At 44.4% G+C, this 19418-nt stretch overlaps 1 protein-coding gene across 1 annotated transcript in view; it reads left to right on the top strand.

Annotated features, from left to right (window-relative positions):
- Positions 1-1521: 1521 nt before the first annotated feature.
- LOC126543103 (uncharacterized) overlaps positions 1522-19418 on the top strand; it is a 50211-nt gene continuing 32314 nt past the window's right edge. The window contains exons 1-3 of the mRNA XM_050190244.2: positions 1522-1595; positions 12417-12504; positions 14967-15013. Of these exons, the coding sequence (XP_050046201.1) occupies positions 12435-12504; positions 14967-15013 (117 nt within the window). The 5' untranslated portion in view covers positions 1522-1595; positions 12417-12434. The remainder of the gene's footprint in view (positions 1596-12416; positions 12505-14966; positions 15014-19418) is intronic.

Raw genomic sequence — 19418 nt, 5'->3', positions numbered from 1 at the left:
CATGGCCAGAAATTCTTGCAAGAAATACAATTCTGGCAGAACCCATCTCAATATTATTGCCGACGTTACTTTCATTAGCAAAGAAGCAATGTAGCCAAAAACCACATTGCCATCGCTTCAGCGGGTTATGTATAAGCCATGTGCTGCACCCAAGGTATTCTCCCGCGCTTTCCTGTTAACACACTGTGCCATCTGCAGGCGCCACCAAGAAGCCCGTGCCTGGCGCTTACCTGAATATATGCTGACACAAGATTGACAAATGTAGATAATGCCGGTTGACTTCCTTCACACAAGAAAATTTTAAAAGATATAAGCGCAATTAGCATTCCTTGCGAACTTCGCCCACTTTACGATATGCCTACCTGTTTAACAGTTTGTTTTTCGGTGTCTAGCCTCCTTCCCTTCCGGAACTTTTCTCACCGGGTAGTCCATGGTCTATTCGGTAGGGCATCAGGGAAGTGTGCCTAAGGAACAACGTTCGAAACCACACATCGGACAAACTTGGGCCACTGGGTATAGGACATTGAGTATCAGACACTGGGTGTGTGGGACCCTTCAACGGGTTTCTTTCACACAAACGTTTCTCACAAGAAGTGTTGACTCTGCACTTTATGCCATTTTTAACTAGTAGAAGTCGAGTAGCAGAAAGCTCGCCACTCCGGAGCAATACTGAATGTAATCTTCCACGCATACTCCCGTGTGCTATAACACAGCAAAAGGAGAGACTGCTGGACGATTTGGTAAGGTGACAGAATCGTAAAACAGCACCAGGGATGCAGACGGCGAAAAGAAACAACAAGACAGGTGTGCTGTTGTTTCACCATCCGGTTATTTCTATTCTCTGTCTACGTGCCTGCCGCTGTTTTATAGTTATGCTATAAAACAGAGCACCCAATTTTTCTTCCGACTTACACCAACGACAGCATCGCTAGCGAGCAGTGAAATTCTGTTGCTAAGTTTCTAGTTACGCGTGAAAGAAAAATTTGAGTCACCGAGAGCCGTGCCAAGGCACGCTGACGAGTTCTGAGAGGAATGGAGACCTTGACGTTTATAAGTTGTTTCCTGTGTTTCCAGCTAGTAGCGGCTGTAATGCCGTCCTGTTTAATTTAGTTCTCTGTGTTCCTTTACGCTTTAACAATGCACCAAAGCAACTTTTCCGGAATTTCCTTTTTGCCCAAATCCTCTAGCCGAGCGTCTAGCCTGGCTATTTACCACATACATTTAGATATCGCAGTTTTCATGACCATCTCTAAACAAACAGAATTGTTTTAGTCAAGAAGTTTCAATCATGTCGGGAAAATTTTGTGAACGCGAGCTAATAATATCCACGCACAGAACACCGTCGTCTGGAGAAGGCGACACATCATTTGGTGCACAATGTCCGGAACTTTATTGTATTCACTATCGAATAAGCAGCTGCGAAACTTCTCTCGTGGCACAGTGATTTTTATATTGTCCCATTGTGTAGCTGAACTTTCTTCCTTCTTTTTCTTCACAATTTACAATGTCCTTCTTATCGAAAACATGAAGTTTCAGCTTGCACACTTTGCTATGTGCAGTGTTGTTCTGCCTCTACTTACTGTTGCTTCAGTTTGGTATGCCAACGTATCATATTACTTTGTTAACTCATGCAAAGTTTCATAATTTGATTCAACTAGTTTTCGTAAAATGATTGGTATGGATTGGCATCCCAATTTAGTGTACGGCGTGTGTTGCTTTAATGCATGGTCCTTTCTAATGATATTAGTATTCGTTTTTTTTTTAACCTGTATGACTCGAAACACTGTTCTTCCTTAGGAAACATTGTCTTGTTTACAGCGTATGCTGGTAACACATGCGTTATTTAAAAAATCGCAGTCACATTGATTTTTATGTAGCGTCAAACGATTACACGAGATTTTATTTTTATCGCTAGGTTAGTTTTTATATACGATATGTTTTGTATACAGATGTAGATATCCCGTCACGTTCTGTGTTTATGCTCTTATGTTATGTGCTGGTGATGATGATTTGATCTGCCACTCCTGCTGATTCAAACTATTATGCGCCAAACAGAATTTTTCAAATGAGCTGGTGTATTCGCAGAGTGGCAGCCTAAGTTCCTTAATTTAAATTTCATTCTATTCAAGGTTATCACTTTGTGCTCACAGTGGAAGTTATTTCACCTAACATATATTCACGGCGTGTCCTCATATTCAGATCGTGGTTTTGTCATGTAAAAACCCTGAAATAAATTCAATACCGTTTCAGCAAACAGCTGTCTGTAAGAAAATGCATTTCTTTCGCTCAGCTAAATTCTACCATGCAACCATTGCAGACAATGTTTAAAACTTGTTCCGCTTAAATTGTCATTCTATACATTGATGAAGATAGGTCCTCCTATCGAAACGTTGGCCAGCCTTTCTGAGGCACCTTATCCGTGTTTACAAACTTTATACCACAGTATACCAAGAAAGGTAATTTTAGGCAACTGTGAAGGTATGCATTAGCAAGATATGCAGAACGTAGTGGTTGTTTCTCATTGAATATGTGCTCATGTATAACCGATTTACGGTATTGTTCCTGTCACTGTTCCTTTTTATTGTCATCGGGGTATAAATGCAAATCAGCGGCATAAATAATTAGCCTTCGAATGATCATTTGTACCGTTTCATCAAGTGGTGTAACATAAATTCTCTTGCATACTTTCGTCATGTCTGAATTAACCCGTCAACATCATCACGTTTTCAGTATTCGAGTGGCAAAATAACATTACGTTTTAATTTACCACGATGTTTGCTATGAAATTACCGTACGGAAAAAAGAATTATCTCCTTGTTGGCATGAATACCTTTAAGTTGACTACACTCCAGCATGAAACAGTTCGTTATCCTTCAAGCAGGTTCATCAAAAGAATGCTCGACGAGACAGATACTTCGTTATTGCAGCACGCCGAAACATAAACTGCAGTTCAAATATACTCGCCAGAAACTGCAGGATTGTTACTATAGTTCTGGTAGATCCACTTCTAAAATTGACCAAATGACCATTCTTTGACCACCCTAATGCAAACGTTAATATATGTACATTCCTTTGCTTGTCACATAATTTTGTATAAAATCAGTAGAGAACAATGAGGTACCAGTGTTGGAGTGATGCAAGCAGGGTTACTCAGCTCACATGGAAACTATCGGTATATCCTGAGGAGTTGCCAGAATTTGTGGCTTTAGGGGACGTTCAGATGGCCGTTTTCAGCACGATCATTATAATCATAAGCGTTATCATCATTAGCCGAATTTTACTTCACTAAGGGGCGAGGACCTCTTCCACAGCAATTACCTGCCTTGAGCCAGCTGACACCAATCTTGCCGGCAAATTTTCTAAATTCACACCATACCGTCACAACATCTGATCACCTGCAGTCCTCCAGCCCACTTCGTCTACATTTGACCATTACCTTTCAACTCTAGAGGACTACTAATTGCCTGATCTGCGTACAATATAAACTCCCTAAATGCATTATTTCTCTTATTAGCATATTGGTATATAGGATACATCGGTTAGATATCTATTCGGCGCCGCTGTCTTCCCGTTTATTAAAGTTACACCCATCAATTTTCTTTCTATCACACATTGAGTAGTGATCTTTACAAGCTTCATTTTAAGCCTCCACGTTTTCGCCCCAATGATTACTACCAGAATGCAATGATCGCAATGCTTTCCTTTAAAGGGCAGTGGTAAGTTATGTGTCATCACTTGATAACGCCTGCCGTGTACGCTATGTAACCAGTTTTAATCTTTAGTTTCTTTGCTTGTCATAATCCTGCTTCACTATGACTATTCCCCGCAGGGGCGGCTTCGTCAGCAGGTGTTTGGTTTATTGCGACACCACGTACCCGAGCAGATGAGGGTCGAACCCCCCCGCGTGTAGCCGTGCGCGGCTTAGCCGTGTCTGGGGAAAGGGGGAACCAGGAGGTTGAGCTGATGCCGCGTGTTAGGACCTTTATCGCCCCCAGGCAGAGGCAACACACCTCTTTGGCCTCTGCTTCACATAGACTGACCCACCTGGAGGAAATCGGCAGTCGCCTTTTCCTGTCCTCCTGTTCAGTCTTCGTCTTTCTCTAGCGTTTTCATTTTTGCTATATTCTTTTCACTTCTTCTTACTTCCAAATTTTCTGGCAGCAAGGGTTTCTCATGTGTAATATATTCGTTGTTTGATATATACATTAGGTTATAGTGGCGGTGCATAGCTGGCATCTGGAGGGTTCTGGGAACCTATAGCGTCTCCTTGTTGGAAACGGTGGTGGGCGGCTACCCCCGCCGCCTAATTTAATACCATGTTCTGGCAGAAGTGTTCCCCGGACTTCAGGATCGGCCTCGTAAAAGAGGTTGCATCGATGCCCCTATTCAATTTAACCTCCGAACCGACCTAGACAACTTCCCACGTTACCACGTCTTGAATAGTGAAGGAACTACAAGTATGCGTAAGCTATGTCCTTCCTTGGTGGCGAAATGGCTCGTAGAAGAATTGGCCAAGTATACAAAACCTGGAAAATCACCAGCGGAGAGCTGTTCATACAATTGAGGTACAAAGAACAAGTGCAAAGGCTGTCTGAACTTACCAGTTTTAGTGAAATCAAAGTCATGATTTATCACCATTGATCATATAACACTTGGAGGGGCGTTATATAAGGGAGATTTTCTCAGCTTGAATAACGAGGAACTCCTCGAGGGGTTCCAAGAATTAAATGTGATCAAAGTTCAAAGGATTACAATCCGAAGAAGCGATGAACTCCTCACCAAACATGTGATTCTTACATTCGGTACTACCATTCTTTCCACATCTCTTGGCGCAGGATATCTAAAGATCAATGGCACACCATGCACACTGAACCCAAGGCGGTGTTTTAAGTGCCAGAGGTTTGACCATGCATGACAATCATGTACAGGCAAAGAAACATGCGCCAAATGCAGTGTCAACAACCATCCATCTGAAAACTGCAACGCTACCCCACGCTGTATAAACTGCAAAGGGGACAATCCAGCATATTCATGATCATATCTCTGTTGGAAGAAGGAGGTGATTGCCCTAACAGTGAAAGAGAAGATTTTATTTTTCTAAGCTAGGAAGAGGCTTTTATTCTTACCTCAAACAAGTTATGCTAATGTGGCGCGGCAGGGGCACCACCACATCGGTTTCAGGAGTCGACGGGGGTCACAGTCAGTGGTCCCGTAGCAACTCCATCCACCCCTTGGTGGCAGCAGTTAGTATTGCTCAACCATCGCCCAAGGCAGCTGTTCCGCAGGTCCCAAGGCTAAACCAAACGCCAAGGCCCGAGACATGTGTCTCGGCGCCTGGCTCTCGACCATCCAGCGCCTCAGAGAAGCTGATGGAGGTCGATGCCAAAACCCCGGCGTCATCGACGCCAAAGAAACAGCGTTCTTCTGAGCGCTCTAAGAAGGACAAGTTCCTTGTAGCTGCCACAAAAAAAGGACAGCTAACCTGAATTATTACCGTCCACCAAACGCGTGTTATTCCCTATCGCATGTCACCTTTAATTTTTAATATCACATGTATCAGTAAATTTTTCCTTTCACAACCTTGGCTTTCATTGTACACTGCAATTGCAGAGGCTTCATACACAATATAAATGACATCCAAGACATCAACATCTTTTCGCCAGTTTTCCATCTTTCCACCCCACAGCCATCGGAATATGGCTGTGGGGTGGAATATACAGTGAGCAAATGGTGATGGTTTTCTCGGACAGAATGGTGATGGCTACGGCCTCGAAAGGTGTATTCAATTGGACATTTCGTGTAGGAGAGCGGCTCTGCACGACTATAGTGACTCCTCCTGACAAGCGGCCGGAACATTCGTGATCTCTTATAACAACGGTGAAACCTTTGAGAATTTTACTATTTTTCGGACCAAGATTCGTTTCCTGATGGCGCACTGAAACTGGCGAAAAGATGTTGATGTCTTGGATGTCATTTATATTGCGTATGAGACCTCTGCAATTGCAGGGTCCGAAAAATAGTAAAATTCTCAAAGCTTTCACCATTGTTATAAGAGATCGCGAATGTTCCAGCCGCTTGTCAGGAGGAGTCACTATAGTCGTGCAGGGCGGCTCTCCTACACGAAATGTCCAATTGAATACATCTTTCGAGGCCGTAGCCATCGCCATTCTGTCACAGAAAACCATCACCATTTGCTCACTGTATATTCCACCCCACAGCCATTTTACTACTGCACTCTTAGGGAATTCAACCGATCACTTACCGGAGCCATTTATTTTAGTGGGGGATTTTAATGCTCACTGCACTCTTTGGGGAAGTGTCAAAACTGACCAAGGAGGGCAGCTGGTTGAAGGTTTTGTTCTGTCCAATGATATCTGACTTTTAAATTCAGGTGTACCGAGCTACTTTTCACTGACTTCCCGCCTTTTAGTCGTTTAGATTTAGCTTTTTTCTAGCCATCTATTTTAATGATTATAAATTGGAAGCCCTCGACAGCTTATATGGTAGGGATCATGTGCCTGCAGTCATCAAACTTTTATGATCACGACCACCTTTAGTCACTAAGCCATGCCGGTGGAAATTACAGCTCGCTGACTGGCCGGTTTTGTGGGGAATGCGCAACTGGAAGTTGTCAGAACTGAGCATTGAAAAAGTTAGCTAAAAATCACTGTGGTCATAATCTCAGTCGCAGAAAAGGCAATACCCCAGTCATCCGGTATTTTGCGCAAAGACAAAAATCCCTGGTGGACAAACGAGTGTGCTGAAGCCAAAAAAGACGTTGCATGTCCAGGCACCCAAAGAACAATACAGGACCAGGACGACTTATTAGGCCGACGCTTTTACAACGTCTCCAGCTCAGAAAACTATTCATATGCATTCTTAAAATATACAGAGTGGGCGGAGAAACAGAGACTGCCCACTACTGGGGCTTCATATGAACTTTATAGTGACGTCTTCGCAGTGCAAAAATCCAACAGCATTCTATCTGCCGGCGAAAAAAAACGACAACAGGTCTTGACCATGTCCACTGCCCTATGGTGGTACACCTATCTCAAGCATCGGTAGAAGCACTTCTTAAATTTTTCAACAAAGTGTCTGGGGCAATGCCCACAGATAAAAAAATGCAGTAGTAGTGCCTTTTTTCTTAAATCAGGTAAAACCACAACATCGCCAAGCAGCTACAGACCAATTGCACTAACAAGTTGTCTAGCCAACTTCTACTAGAGCATCATAAACATAAGGCTCACATTCATCCTTGAATCAAGAGGCCTAATAGGCATGCACTAGTGCGGATACAGAAAAGGCTGCTCCACCACTCACAACCTCGTACAACTTGAGGATAACATACGTGACGCGTTTCTACACAAACAATACTTTCTCGAGGCGTTCTTTGATTTAGAAAATGCGTATGATACCACGTGGCGATATGGAATTTTGAGAGACCTGGATCATCTGGAAATTCCTGGCAGAATGCTAAACTGTCTATATTATTTTATGACAAATAGAACATTTAGGCTGCGTCTGGACACAATAATTTCACGCACATTTACACAGGAAAATGGCGTTCCACAAGGTTGCATTCTGAGCACGACACTCTTCATAGTCGAAATGAACTCTATTAATAAAATCATTCCATCCTGTGTTATGCACTCAATATATTTCGACGATTCGATAGTGGATTACCGCGTCTCAAATCTACCCACTTGCGAAAGTCAACTACACATAATGATAAATATTATCACACAATGGGCTGACAGAAATGGATTTCGTTTTTCAATACACAAAACTGTTACAGTTCTCTTTTCCTAGAATCGAGAGTGACACTGCAATCCGGTTCTCATATTGTATGGTACAACGTTTCCGGTCAAAGAAGGCTACAAATTTTTAGGCGTAACTTTTGACGCAAAACTGAACTTCCTGGCCCACATTAACACAACTGAAATTAAAGCGAATAATGCACTAAATATCCTGAAGGTTTTATCGCACAAGCACTGGGGATATGACCGAACATGTCTACTACCGGTCCCTTGTACGTAGCATACTAGACTAATGTAGTGTAGTTTATCGTGGAGCTAGGCAGTCCTATATTAAGCGACTTGAGTGCCTATAGATCATCGCCTGTCCAAAGTTTATATGGCGACTGGCATGAGCCTTCCTTAGAGCACCGCAGAACACTAATTACACTTTCCTATGTACCGAGAATTCGGTCATCACCACAACATATATACTACAACATCGTAACACAGTGCAAATTACGGGTACACTACACGAATAACCCGAACATGATTCGGCCGCTTATCCTAAGACACGAGAAATACTGCCAATGATATTCCTCATGAGGTCCCGCGGGTTGCTGAATGGCCATCAAGATTGCACCCGTGGTGCAACATTACTCAGCTATGTGATTGGACATTTACACATCCAAAGAAAGAATACATTCCACAGAAACACACAGTACAAGAGTTTCGAGCTATTCAAGACAAATACAAAAAATGCACGGAATTTCACACTGATGGATCCAAAACACAAGAGTACCTGAGTGTAGGCATCGTAATTAAATATTGCAGAAACAGCATTAGGATATATAATTTTACTTCAGTGTTTACCGCCGAAGCATATGCAATATGGACGGCAGTTAAGAAAATTACCATCGACAAGCAGAATAATGCTATCATATATACTGATTCTTCAAGTGCACTCAGAACTCTAAACTTAAGCTCCGCATGTGAACCCTTGCTTGGTGATATCCTAATCATTTTCTTTAATAACAAATACGGAAGAACCATACGATTCTGCTGGCTCCTAAGCCATGTTGGGATACCAGGGAATGAAGCAGCAGATAGATGTGCATCCGTGGCATTATACAAAAGGATAACTCACATAACACTTCCATACAAAGGCAGTATCGAGTGATTCGCAAGGCCTTAGCATCAAAGTGGTATCAAGAATGTAACTCGTGCATAAATAACCAGGTATATATTACTAAACCCCTGCTTGGCGAGTGGAAATCATGCACTCACCAAGAACAGTTCTATGAGGTGATGTTATATTGTCTTTGAATTGGACACACGCATCTAACACACCATCTTTATTTAAAAAAACCCACCAACTTGCGAGAATTGCCGTGAATCGCTTATAGTAAACCACCGCATCATGTCATGTCCACATACTGAAACACACAGGCGAAAACATTTCAACAATTTGTATTACTTGCATATACCTTTACACCTTGCCTTATTATTGGAAGATGGGCCGCTAGTGCCATTCACTCACTTGTTCGATTTTTTAGATGAAACTGGTTATTCACATCGACTTTAAATTAACGCAGCTTTTGCTGCCTTAACATTGGATTTTGTACTGTCTTGTGACTGGCGCAGCATGGCCTTAGACGCTTTTGCGCCATTAAACTCGAATTACCTAACTTCATGTGACTATTTGGCCAAGGTAAGCGTACTCTTGAACAGATTAGAGAAGCTGGCTGCCGAACATGAATTCTCATTGTATCTCTGGGCTATTAAGCATTACCTTCATTTGCTGCAAAAATAATGTTCAGCAATACTCTTACCCTTTCTTGGCTAGATTCATCAAGCATTGGTTTCAAGTAACCTTCACTATCGTTCGACAAGACAATGTAAACGGGAAACCGAAAACTGCGGAGATCTTCCGTGTTGATCGATACACCTAATCCATTCCAAGTTATCAGCATTAATATTGTTAGCATGCCGTAAAATTTATTGTAGAAATTGTGTCACAGTTCCTGGCGCCCTTTTAATTGTCTATCTTTTGTTGCTCTTTTTATTTTCTGTGCAGCACAATAGATAGTAGTGAAATATAGGATAGAAGTGCAGATATTCCCTAAGACACCGACACATGTTTCCTCTTCTCCTTGAACAAGCAATGCCTCTGGGAAAATCCAGCATCTATCGGGTAGCAAAGCTCAACATTAACTAATAACTTGGAGTTTACTTCTCATTTAAAAAGCATTACGAAACAAGTGCAGGCAAAGGCAGGCCTAGCTGTTGAGCGGACAGTTGATCACAGTGACACCCAGCCCGCTTATATTTGCGTCCCCCACCGATGAAGAAGCAATGCGAAAGAACATTATGGTCGCTGTAATCTAGGCTGGTGTGGTGCACGGGCGTGAAAATAGAGCTCTGCTGGACGAAGCAGTGGCACGGTGTATGCTTCGGCAGACCTGTGTGACAGGTGTGGCGACAGTTTAACAGTACACGTCTTTTACTGGATCGAACGCCTTTTCGTTATCTATGTAAACCATTTATTGTGGAATATCGTTATAGGAAACCTTGACGATCCGGAGAGAATTATACGCCTAAACATGAGTTCCGTTTACAAAGGAGGATGTTAAGGTGCAGCACTAAATGCGATACACAGTCTTAACAATGTTTCTCAGAAATGTTGAGCATTGTGAAGCGAATGTAGCAGATGGGCAAAAACACTCGATTTTGTGAGAAAGGCAAAACATGGATAGTCATGACAAATAATTAAAAAACTTCACGATGTACGGTGGGTAGCCTAATCGCGTGTATAAACTGAAATAAAATTCGCCAAATAATTAAATTACCTAGCACTGTCACGCGCGCACAGGCAAACATGAACAGATCTCACTCAGATTACCGACAGTCGCTGCCTGAACGCCGGCATGGTACAGAGCGTCGGCAGCGCTGACCTCTCGCGAGCCTACAAAACGGGAAATTACCGGACCTGCCACTCCACAGTAGTGCGCTTCAGAAATACGCTTCACAAGTACGCTTCAGAAATACGCTCAGAAATGCACATCGAAAATACGCTTCAAAAATGCACTTAAAAATACGCTTCAAAAAAACGCTTCAGAAATAAGCTTCAGAAATGCGCTTCAGAAATACGCTTCAGAAATACGCTTCAGAAATACGCTTCAGAAACATGCTTCAGAAAAACACTTCAATAATACGCTTCAGAAATACGCCTCAAAATACGCTTCAGAAATCAAGTTCGCCTTTTCCGGTAACAACGCCATCTTCTGCTCACACCAGCCAGTTGTTCATCGACTGCATTTACTCTATTCAGCCGCGCTCGTTGCTCATAATTGCATGCAAACTATCACATGCATGCGGAATTATTCAGTACCAATCCAGCTGCTGAGTACGTTTAAATTGCTTCAGTACAGAGGGTTTAAACTTACAAACTGGAATAACAGCTGGTATCCCCTTATCCTTATTTCACTTCAGGACCTCAAAGTTAAACTAAAAGCAATTTTTATAAAAGCGATATGCTAGCTACGCAAGGGCGGCTTCAAAGGTGGTTTAGCCACTTTAGAGGGCACAATATTTTCAGACATATTAGACTCACCATGCAGATAATTAACAAAAAATTTTTTTTCGTTATCGCATTCGTGATAGAAATTTATGTGAAAATGTAAAACGAGCTTATTTGAAGGAAACTTCACTTATTTGACTCTACTGGCGCGCCTCTCCTAATTTCGTTCCCCCCACCCATTCATGGGCACAAATGCTATCATGAAGTGGTGCTCCCATTGTGACGTCGCTTACGGCATATGTCATATCGTTAGACAGCTGGAGGAAGCTGTCCCATACATTAGCTGGCGAAAAGAAGAAATGCATGCCTTTTCCCTTTCTCTTACGTTGACCTTTTCTCATGGCTTAGCTCTCCGTTGAGATCCATGGCCCCTAATGCAAAATCAAATGACTGAGTGTCAAATTTGACAATGAATGTCTTCTGCGAAAAGCAATCGAGGTGAATGAAAGGGAATTTGTCTTAATATATGATTGTAATGATATTTGAAATAGCTACATTTAATTACAATATTCGTGATAGTAAAAAAACCTTTATTTAAGAAATTTTCATTGAATATAGTTTTGATTACTGTAATATTTCGCGAAAATTATTTCCTCCAAAGCGCATAGACCATCTTCTATTACTGTACAGACTGATTGGATTACCGATTAGCGCTAACCTAAAGATTATCTCACCCCCTAGCCTCCAAATTCTCTCAATTATGTAGCGTCGATCGCTTGAAACCAACTGAAATCAAGGGGAAGAAGTCTTAGTGGAAGTTAGCTTAATTTTTTTTGCGTCATTCTTGTCTAAATTTAGAGATGAGGTTAATTTATAACGAACTTAAATTTCTGAACACGAGAAGACGGTAAATTTCATAAATATTACTTGCATCAGTTCAAAACAGTACATTCCATTTGTCTAGCTGGCTCCTATTGTTTATGTTAAATCTGATTCTTTCTGTTTTTCACATGGCAAACGGTACTCACTTAGAACAATCTTATAACAAATTTTCACATTTTTTTCTGATTTAGAAGTTTCAGCGCATGCAAATATTCTCTGTGCTACCGTAACCCTATTAGATTTGCTGTCGTAAAATCTTGTAACATTTCTGTTGCTTACAGGCCCTAATTTTGGGGGCTATGGCAAGGACGGTCCTGCTTACTATCCTTTTACTCGGATTTTGCCATTGGTTGCTCGCTAATGTTGAGAGTGAGTGTGCATCTCGCGCTTCTGCCTGCCACGGTTGGGGACGAGAACACTGTGTAAAAGAACTGCCTTCCACCATGTATCATTGTTTTGGCGGAACGCAGCACATTCCCAAAATATAGCACTTGTCAAACGGGTATTGTGATACTGTTAATCCCTTTCGTCTGACTGAGAAATAGGTAAGGTCCGCAAAACGAAAGATTACCGGAATAATCCATCAATTGGACGCAACTGCCGACGATAACGCGATTAGCAACTTTTCACACGATGGGTGTGTAATTGGTGTTTAAGTGCTTTATAGGGTTGATGGACAAACATGCTGCTAACTGGGTGAGGCTCCCTGACGACGGTAATCGCTATTAAAGCTCATCAAAACGCTTGCAACCACTTCAAGCAAATGGTGATTTGTCATACTGAAAAGATTTTGCGCCAAAAAACAACACACACAAGAAAGACGACGACACCACGGGCGCAAAATCTTTTCAGTATGCAAAATTAAGGTCACCAACTAGCCCAGCACTTAACACTTTTAAAGGTGATTTGTCATTTTCAATATGTGTATGCATGCCACTTGTTATGGCCCGTGTAGCGAAAAGGCCTGCGTAGATGGGAAACGTTTCTGCGAATGCTACTCCACAACCTTGTGCGCGCGTACTCCAGGTGTCCTCGTACCAGATTCAAATATATGCGCCTCCATATTGCACAACCTGCCGAAAAAAATAGTAATGTTGAACATGAACGCTCCGCCATGAGTCAGTAGCTACAACGTTTTTTTGTAGATGACGAAGCTTTAATCCCCACTGTCCTGGTGACGTCATGTCGATGCGGATGGAACTAAAGAAAGGAAACTAGGTTGCATATGTTGATTGATCCTAAAACCACTCAGCTTTATTTTGAAATGTCAAAGATGCCCATTGAGCTTCTTGGATTTGTCAGCGGGTGCAAAGCATTGGCTTACATGGCTATACACGGAGACCGCTCATAGGCTGTTTTAATTGCACGATACTGCTCGTTTGAGGAATTTCGAAGATGAGGAGGCTGGTATGTTGATTTCGCTTGAAGCTCCTACGGGATTAGCGCTCGCTGGTAAATGGTATCTCTGAACAGATCGTTTTAGGAGGCCTCTTCTATTAGCGTGTAAAATAGGTTAATCGTGTAATAGGTGTTTGCCACGCTGCCAGTTTGCGTCATTTTATACTTGTTTCAAGACGTTTTCATCGCCGTATATGTCACATCGCGCCTATAAAGAACGGTACCCTAAGCGGCGAGCCTTGTAAAGGAGACTTGACCAGGAGGTGCTATTGGTGCTTTCGTGGGCAAGTATAAAACAAACATGGACGCTGCCTCCTGAGGGGTTACAGTAAAAAATATCGCATGTTCAGACAAGAACCCACATGCACCTGTATAAACATTTGCTTTTGTACTTATGTGCATACCAGTGCTGTTCATGGAGCTACACGTACTGAGGAGCACATAACGGGCCACACCGTAGCACGCAGAGGTCTCGTCGAGCCTAATTGTGCCCCCAGATCAACTCCTCATCTAGCTGTAGCAAAATGGTAGCATGTTCTCCTGAAGATTGCTTCCTCTGTTCCCTAGATGGGCCTTTACGGCAATGTTAGCGCGTGCCGTTGCAGGGCATGTTGCCCATATGCTCCGGCTTTACGAAACGCTCATCAAATGCACGAGAGTGGCAATTGCAGCCAGGTGCAACCAAACATGCCTTGCCTGCAGCCTAGAATGACCTCTTGCGTCTACTTCTGTATTGTATAATAGAGAAAATCGCTTGTGTCTCTCGCACAGTATAGCAAACAGGCAGGCCCAGCGAAAAAAGAAATGGACGACAAAATTTAGTAAACATGTATCATGGTTAAACAACACAGCTGCCGCTGCTTTGTCAATATGACGCTCTCTCGTGACCATCGAAATAATAGACCATGCTGTCCGCTTAGCACTTAAATCTTTTATAGTATTTATGGTCTGCACAGTGCACGTGGTGCACTGAAATCCTAAAGATGAACGATAATTCGCATTTGCTTATGATGCTAATAACAATTCATCTGCCAGCATATTTTGCTGACTGCAAATAAAACTACATACTATCAGCTCGTGACCGGTGGAAAGCTTCCACAATATTTCTCGTTCGCTGTTTGTTTCTACAGCTGTGTCATTGTAAGCAAATAACGGACAACTTCACCATTTCCCTCACTGAACAGCTAAGTAACACTTCCAGATGGTCTCATATATATATTAGTTTTTAATGTATTTTGAGAAATCACTGCACTGTTCTCACTTGGTTAAAGTCCCGTTCTTTCTAATGCTGTGCAAAACGTAAAAACAAGCAAGGACTGAAACTTTATCAATGTCGCATGGGGCTGTCACTTTTTTCGTTGGAAATAATGTGCTATGTAACGATTTTTTTTTCTTTGAAGGATTCAACACTTAACAAGTTTATTTTTGTTTAGACGAATCACAACCCCAAGAAACAAGCATAAAGAAATACGCCGGAATGGTAAGTACAATAACATTATTCCTTCAACGCCGTATTCATTGCAATAATGCGTTGCCAACAAACTTGGCGTATTTCCTGGGGTCACAGAACTATCATAATCAACTGTAGTGCTGTTAATAAACTACGCATAGTAGTGCACGCTAACGAGCCTGCTACTTCTGACCTATTTTCTACAGTTGTTCTTGTCTTGGCCTACCTGATGCTCTAACTACCTAGCTCATAGTCGTTTGTTTTTGTTTTCACGTTGCTGTTTCGTCACTAAAGTTAGGCTTGTTAATGTTTTCGAAAGGATCAGGAAGGCGCTTCCACGACTTTCAAATCCGGTGTAGAGAGAGAGATAAAACTTTATTGTGTCCTTGATGGGGTTAAGGGGTGGCGGGGGTCGGGAGACTAACCCCCAATCCCCCCCCTTCCTCAGACGGCGGCCAGTCCTTGCTTTCTGGCGGCGTCTTCGGCCATCCGGACGGCCCAGAGTTGCTCCTCTGGGTCCAAGCTGAGCAGCAATGTCTCCCACTGCTCGGCCGTACTAATGATGCGTGTGTTAGTGCGGGAGGTGTAGGTGGGTGAGGCTTTGGGGCATTGCCAGATAATATGATTGAGGTCGGCGCGGGCCTTGCACGCTTTGCAGAGTGGTGAGTATGCATCGGGGTACATGCGGTTGTAAAGCACGGGGTTCGGAAAAGTTCGTGTCTGAAGGAGTCGCCAAGTGGTGGATTGAGACTTATTCAGTGTTTTGTGTGCTGGGGGGTAGCGTAACCGCTCTTTGCGGTAGTGCAGGAGAATTTCTCTCAACGTGACCATTCGGTCCCGCGCGTGACCACGATGCAGAACAGAGGGCTGGTCGGGATCGGAAGACGCAGGAGAAGGATGATGCGCCCGGTGTGCGAGAGCTCGGGCGGCATCGTGGGCGGCTTCGTTTCCAGCCAGACCCGAGTGACCTGGGGCCCAGATGATCTGCACGCGGCGTTGCCTTGGGGGAGGAGTGCCAGAGAGAATCTTCTGCGCTTGGGGTGCTATGAGTCCTCTTGCGTAGTTACGAATGGCCGTTTTTGAATCGCTGATGATGCAGTGTGCATTGGTAGCCGCGTAGGCCAAAGCGATGGCCGTTTCTTCTCCTACGTCGGGTTGCGTGGCGAATATTGATGCGGCCGCGGAGAGGTGGTACTGCGAACCCGCGACTGCGACGACCGCCATGGCGTTTTGGTTGGGGTACTCTGCTGCGTCCACGTAGGTTATGTCAGCGGCTTGGTCGCAGCGCTTTTGTAGTTGTTTAGCTCTTTCTGCACGTCGCTCCGGATTGTGTTCAGGGTGCATATTGCGAGGTATGGGCGGGATAACTAGCTGATCACGAATGTTTGGAGGGATGGGTACTTTTGGTCCGAATTGGGTGGTGTAGGTTATGCCTAGGGTGCCTAGAATGTGCCTGCCCGTGGTGGAATTGGCAAGTCGTTCGTATTGGCTAATACGGTGCGCTTCAATAAGCTCGTCTATGGTGTTATGAATGCCTAGGGCGTCCAGTTTCTCGTTAGAGGTGGTGATGGGAAGATGTAGGGCTTGTTTATAGGCCCTCTTGATCATGGTATTGAGTTTGAGCTTGTCAGTTGCATTGAGGCTAAGGTACGGGGCGACATAGGTGATCCTGCTCAGGGCGTAGGCGGTTACCAGGCGTATAAGGTTGCTTTCCTTCATGCCGTGATGTCGATTTCCGATGCGTGCAATGAGGCGAGTGGTTTGGTGTACATGTTTATTTAATTGCTTGAGTATCTCCGTGTTTCTGCGGTTTTGTTGGATGCGTAAGCCAAGGATACGAATGCTAGGTACTGTAGGTATGCGTTGCTGGTGCACGTGAAGTTCTATCTCGGATGGGTGAGGGTCTGGACGTCGACCTCCCCAATTAGGCTTGTACAGAAGGAGCTCCGATTTCTGTGGGGAACACGCCAGGCCGCACGGTTCTACGTATGCAACGACCTCGTTGATGGCTTGCTGCAGCGTGTCTTGGATGTCCCCGTCGCTGCCCCCGGTGACCCACAGGGTGATATCGTCTGCGTAGAGGCTATGCTTGAGGTTGGGGATGCTAGCTAATGCAGGCGGTAGTCCGAGCAAGGCCACGTTAAACAGAAAAGGGGATAGAACCGATCCTTGCGGCGTGCCTTTGCTGCCGAAGTGAATAATTGGCGACTGCAACCCTCCGATGGTAATGGTCGCCGTGCGACCTGTAAGAAAATTCTTCACGTAGTTATATGTTCGATGTCCAACCTGGAGTTGTGCTAGTTGGTTCAGTATGGCCTCATGCGTGACGTTATCGAAGGCCTTGGTTAGGTCTAGCCCCAAGATGGCTCTGGTGTCCAGCCTGGAGCTTTTGTCGCCATCGATAACTTGGTGCTTGAGCTGAATCATGACATCTTGAGCAGAAAGTTTCGGGCGGAAGCCAACCATGGTATTGGGGAAGAGGTCGTTGTCGTTCATATGTCTGTGTAAGCGTGTGAGGATGACGTGCTCGAGGACCTTTCCGACACATGAAGTCAGGGAGATAGGGCGGAGGTTTTCGAGTAGGAGGCGCTTCCCGGGTTTGGGAATCATAATAATTTTGGCTTCTTTCCATTGTGAGGGGAGGTTTCCAGTTTCCCAGTATGCGTTAAAATAAGCTGTGAGGGCTAGTATAGAATCCTCGTCTAGCTTGCGAAGCATTTTATTAGTAATGCCATCAGGTCCCGGGGCTGAGTTAGGGCGGAGTGCGAGGATGGCTTCACGTACTTCTGCTGCTTCTATGGGCGCGTCCAGGTGGTCGTTATCGGTGCCTGTGTATGCTGGAGCGGGTGTAGTAAGTTGAGGTCCTATGTATCGGTCTATCAATTCTTGAAGAGCTTGTGCGTCCGTGCCCGGATGGGTGTGAATAATTTTTTGCAAGTTGTGCTGTTGTGTTTTCTTGCTGTTAGCCGGATCGAGGAGGCAACGGAGGATATTCCACGTTTTGGGCAGGTTTGGTTGCCGCTCCATGCTGTCGCATGTGCTGTGCCAATTTTGACGAGTAAGTTGATGTGCATAGTCTTCGATTTGAAGGGTGAGAGTACTAATACGTTTCGTGAGCGTTCGGTTGAGCTTGTTGTGTTTGTATCTGCGTTGCAGACTGGCGAGGGCTTCCCACATATGCAGTAACTTGCTATCTGCCTCCTGCAGATTGGCTTCTTCAGGCACCAATTTAGTGGCTTTGCTCGCGTCTTGGAGCAAGGATGCGACCCAATCTTCGAAAGGGGGTTGGGTACCTGAGAAAGAGGTGAGGGCTCTGGCCTGCCGGAAAGCGTCCCAGTTCGTTATGCGGAGTTTACGACCCTTAGGATTTCGCGGGCCCGCTCGAACTGTTGTTTGGATCAAATAGTGGTCGCTGCCCAAGTTGTCTTGTGTGTTGATCCAGTCTGCTTGTGGAATTCGTTTTGCGAATGTCAAGTCCGGAGTAGTATCTCTGCTAACGCTGTTTCCCATACGAGTGGGAGAAGTTGGATCCATGACAAGAGTAAGACCTAGATTCTGTCCGTCAAGCCATAGTTGTCTTCCCTTTCTGCGGTCCATTGGGTATCCCCATGCCACCGCAGGGGCGTTTAGGTCCCCTACGATGAGCAGGGGGGCTCCCCTAGCTACTTGATCTGCTGTGGTGAAAAGTCGTAGAAACCTATGTTGTTCTCTGGGGCTGCTGTACACATTGAGGATGAAGAGGCTCTGTTGCTTGCGCCTTGCAGACGGGATGATCTCCAGAAAAATGTGGGCTGCTGTATCAATGCCTGTATGATGCTGTATAACTGGAATGTTTCGCTTAACTAGTGTGGTTACTTGGGGCCTGCGGTTATCACTGCAAACTGCGGTGTATGCCGCGTATCCCGACAGCTTAGCCGCTTCTCCGGTCTCTTGTAATGCGATAACATCGGGGGAAGTATGTGGTGCGAGAGAGGTAATGTATTGCTCTAAGTGTGCTCGCTTTCGCCGGAAGCCCCGGCAGTTCCACTGCCAAATGCAGTAGGTAACACGTTCTGGATTACTCGCAGCCATCTTTGTCGGGACGCGAGTACGGCTTCTTTAGGGGACCTGCTCTGGGACGGAGTAGGGTGTTTTCCAATTCTGTCAAACGGGTGTTGTGATTTTGAGCCAAAGTCGCGACCATGTCTTGAAGCACTTTGCGCGTGTCGTCCATGTTTTCCTGTCGCTGTTGTTCTCTTGCCGCAAAGGCTTGCTCAATTCTGGGCAGTAGTAGCGTTTCTAGTTTCGCCGTAAGGAGGTTGTCCATTGCGCGTTCGAGAGCCTTTGCAATGGAGGCGTCGAGCAATGTGGCAAGCTTACAATCTAATGCTTCGTTGAGGTTGCGTTCTATCCGCTGTTGCAGCTCAGTGAGAGCCTCACAGTTGACATTTCCTTC

Source organism: Dermacentor andersoni, chromosome 10, assembly GCF_023375885.2.
Source record: "Dermacentor andersoni chromosome 10, qqDerAnde1_hic_scaffold, whole genome shotgun sequence".
In the NCBI taxonomy this organism is placed as follows: domain Eukaryota; kingdom Metazoa; phylum Arthropoda; class Arachnida; order Ixodida; family Ixodidae; genus Dermacentor; species Dermacentor andersoni.
Note: the sequence above shows the minus strand (reverse complement) of the source record. Positions and strands in the feature narration are given on the sequence as shown.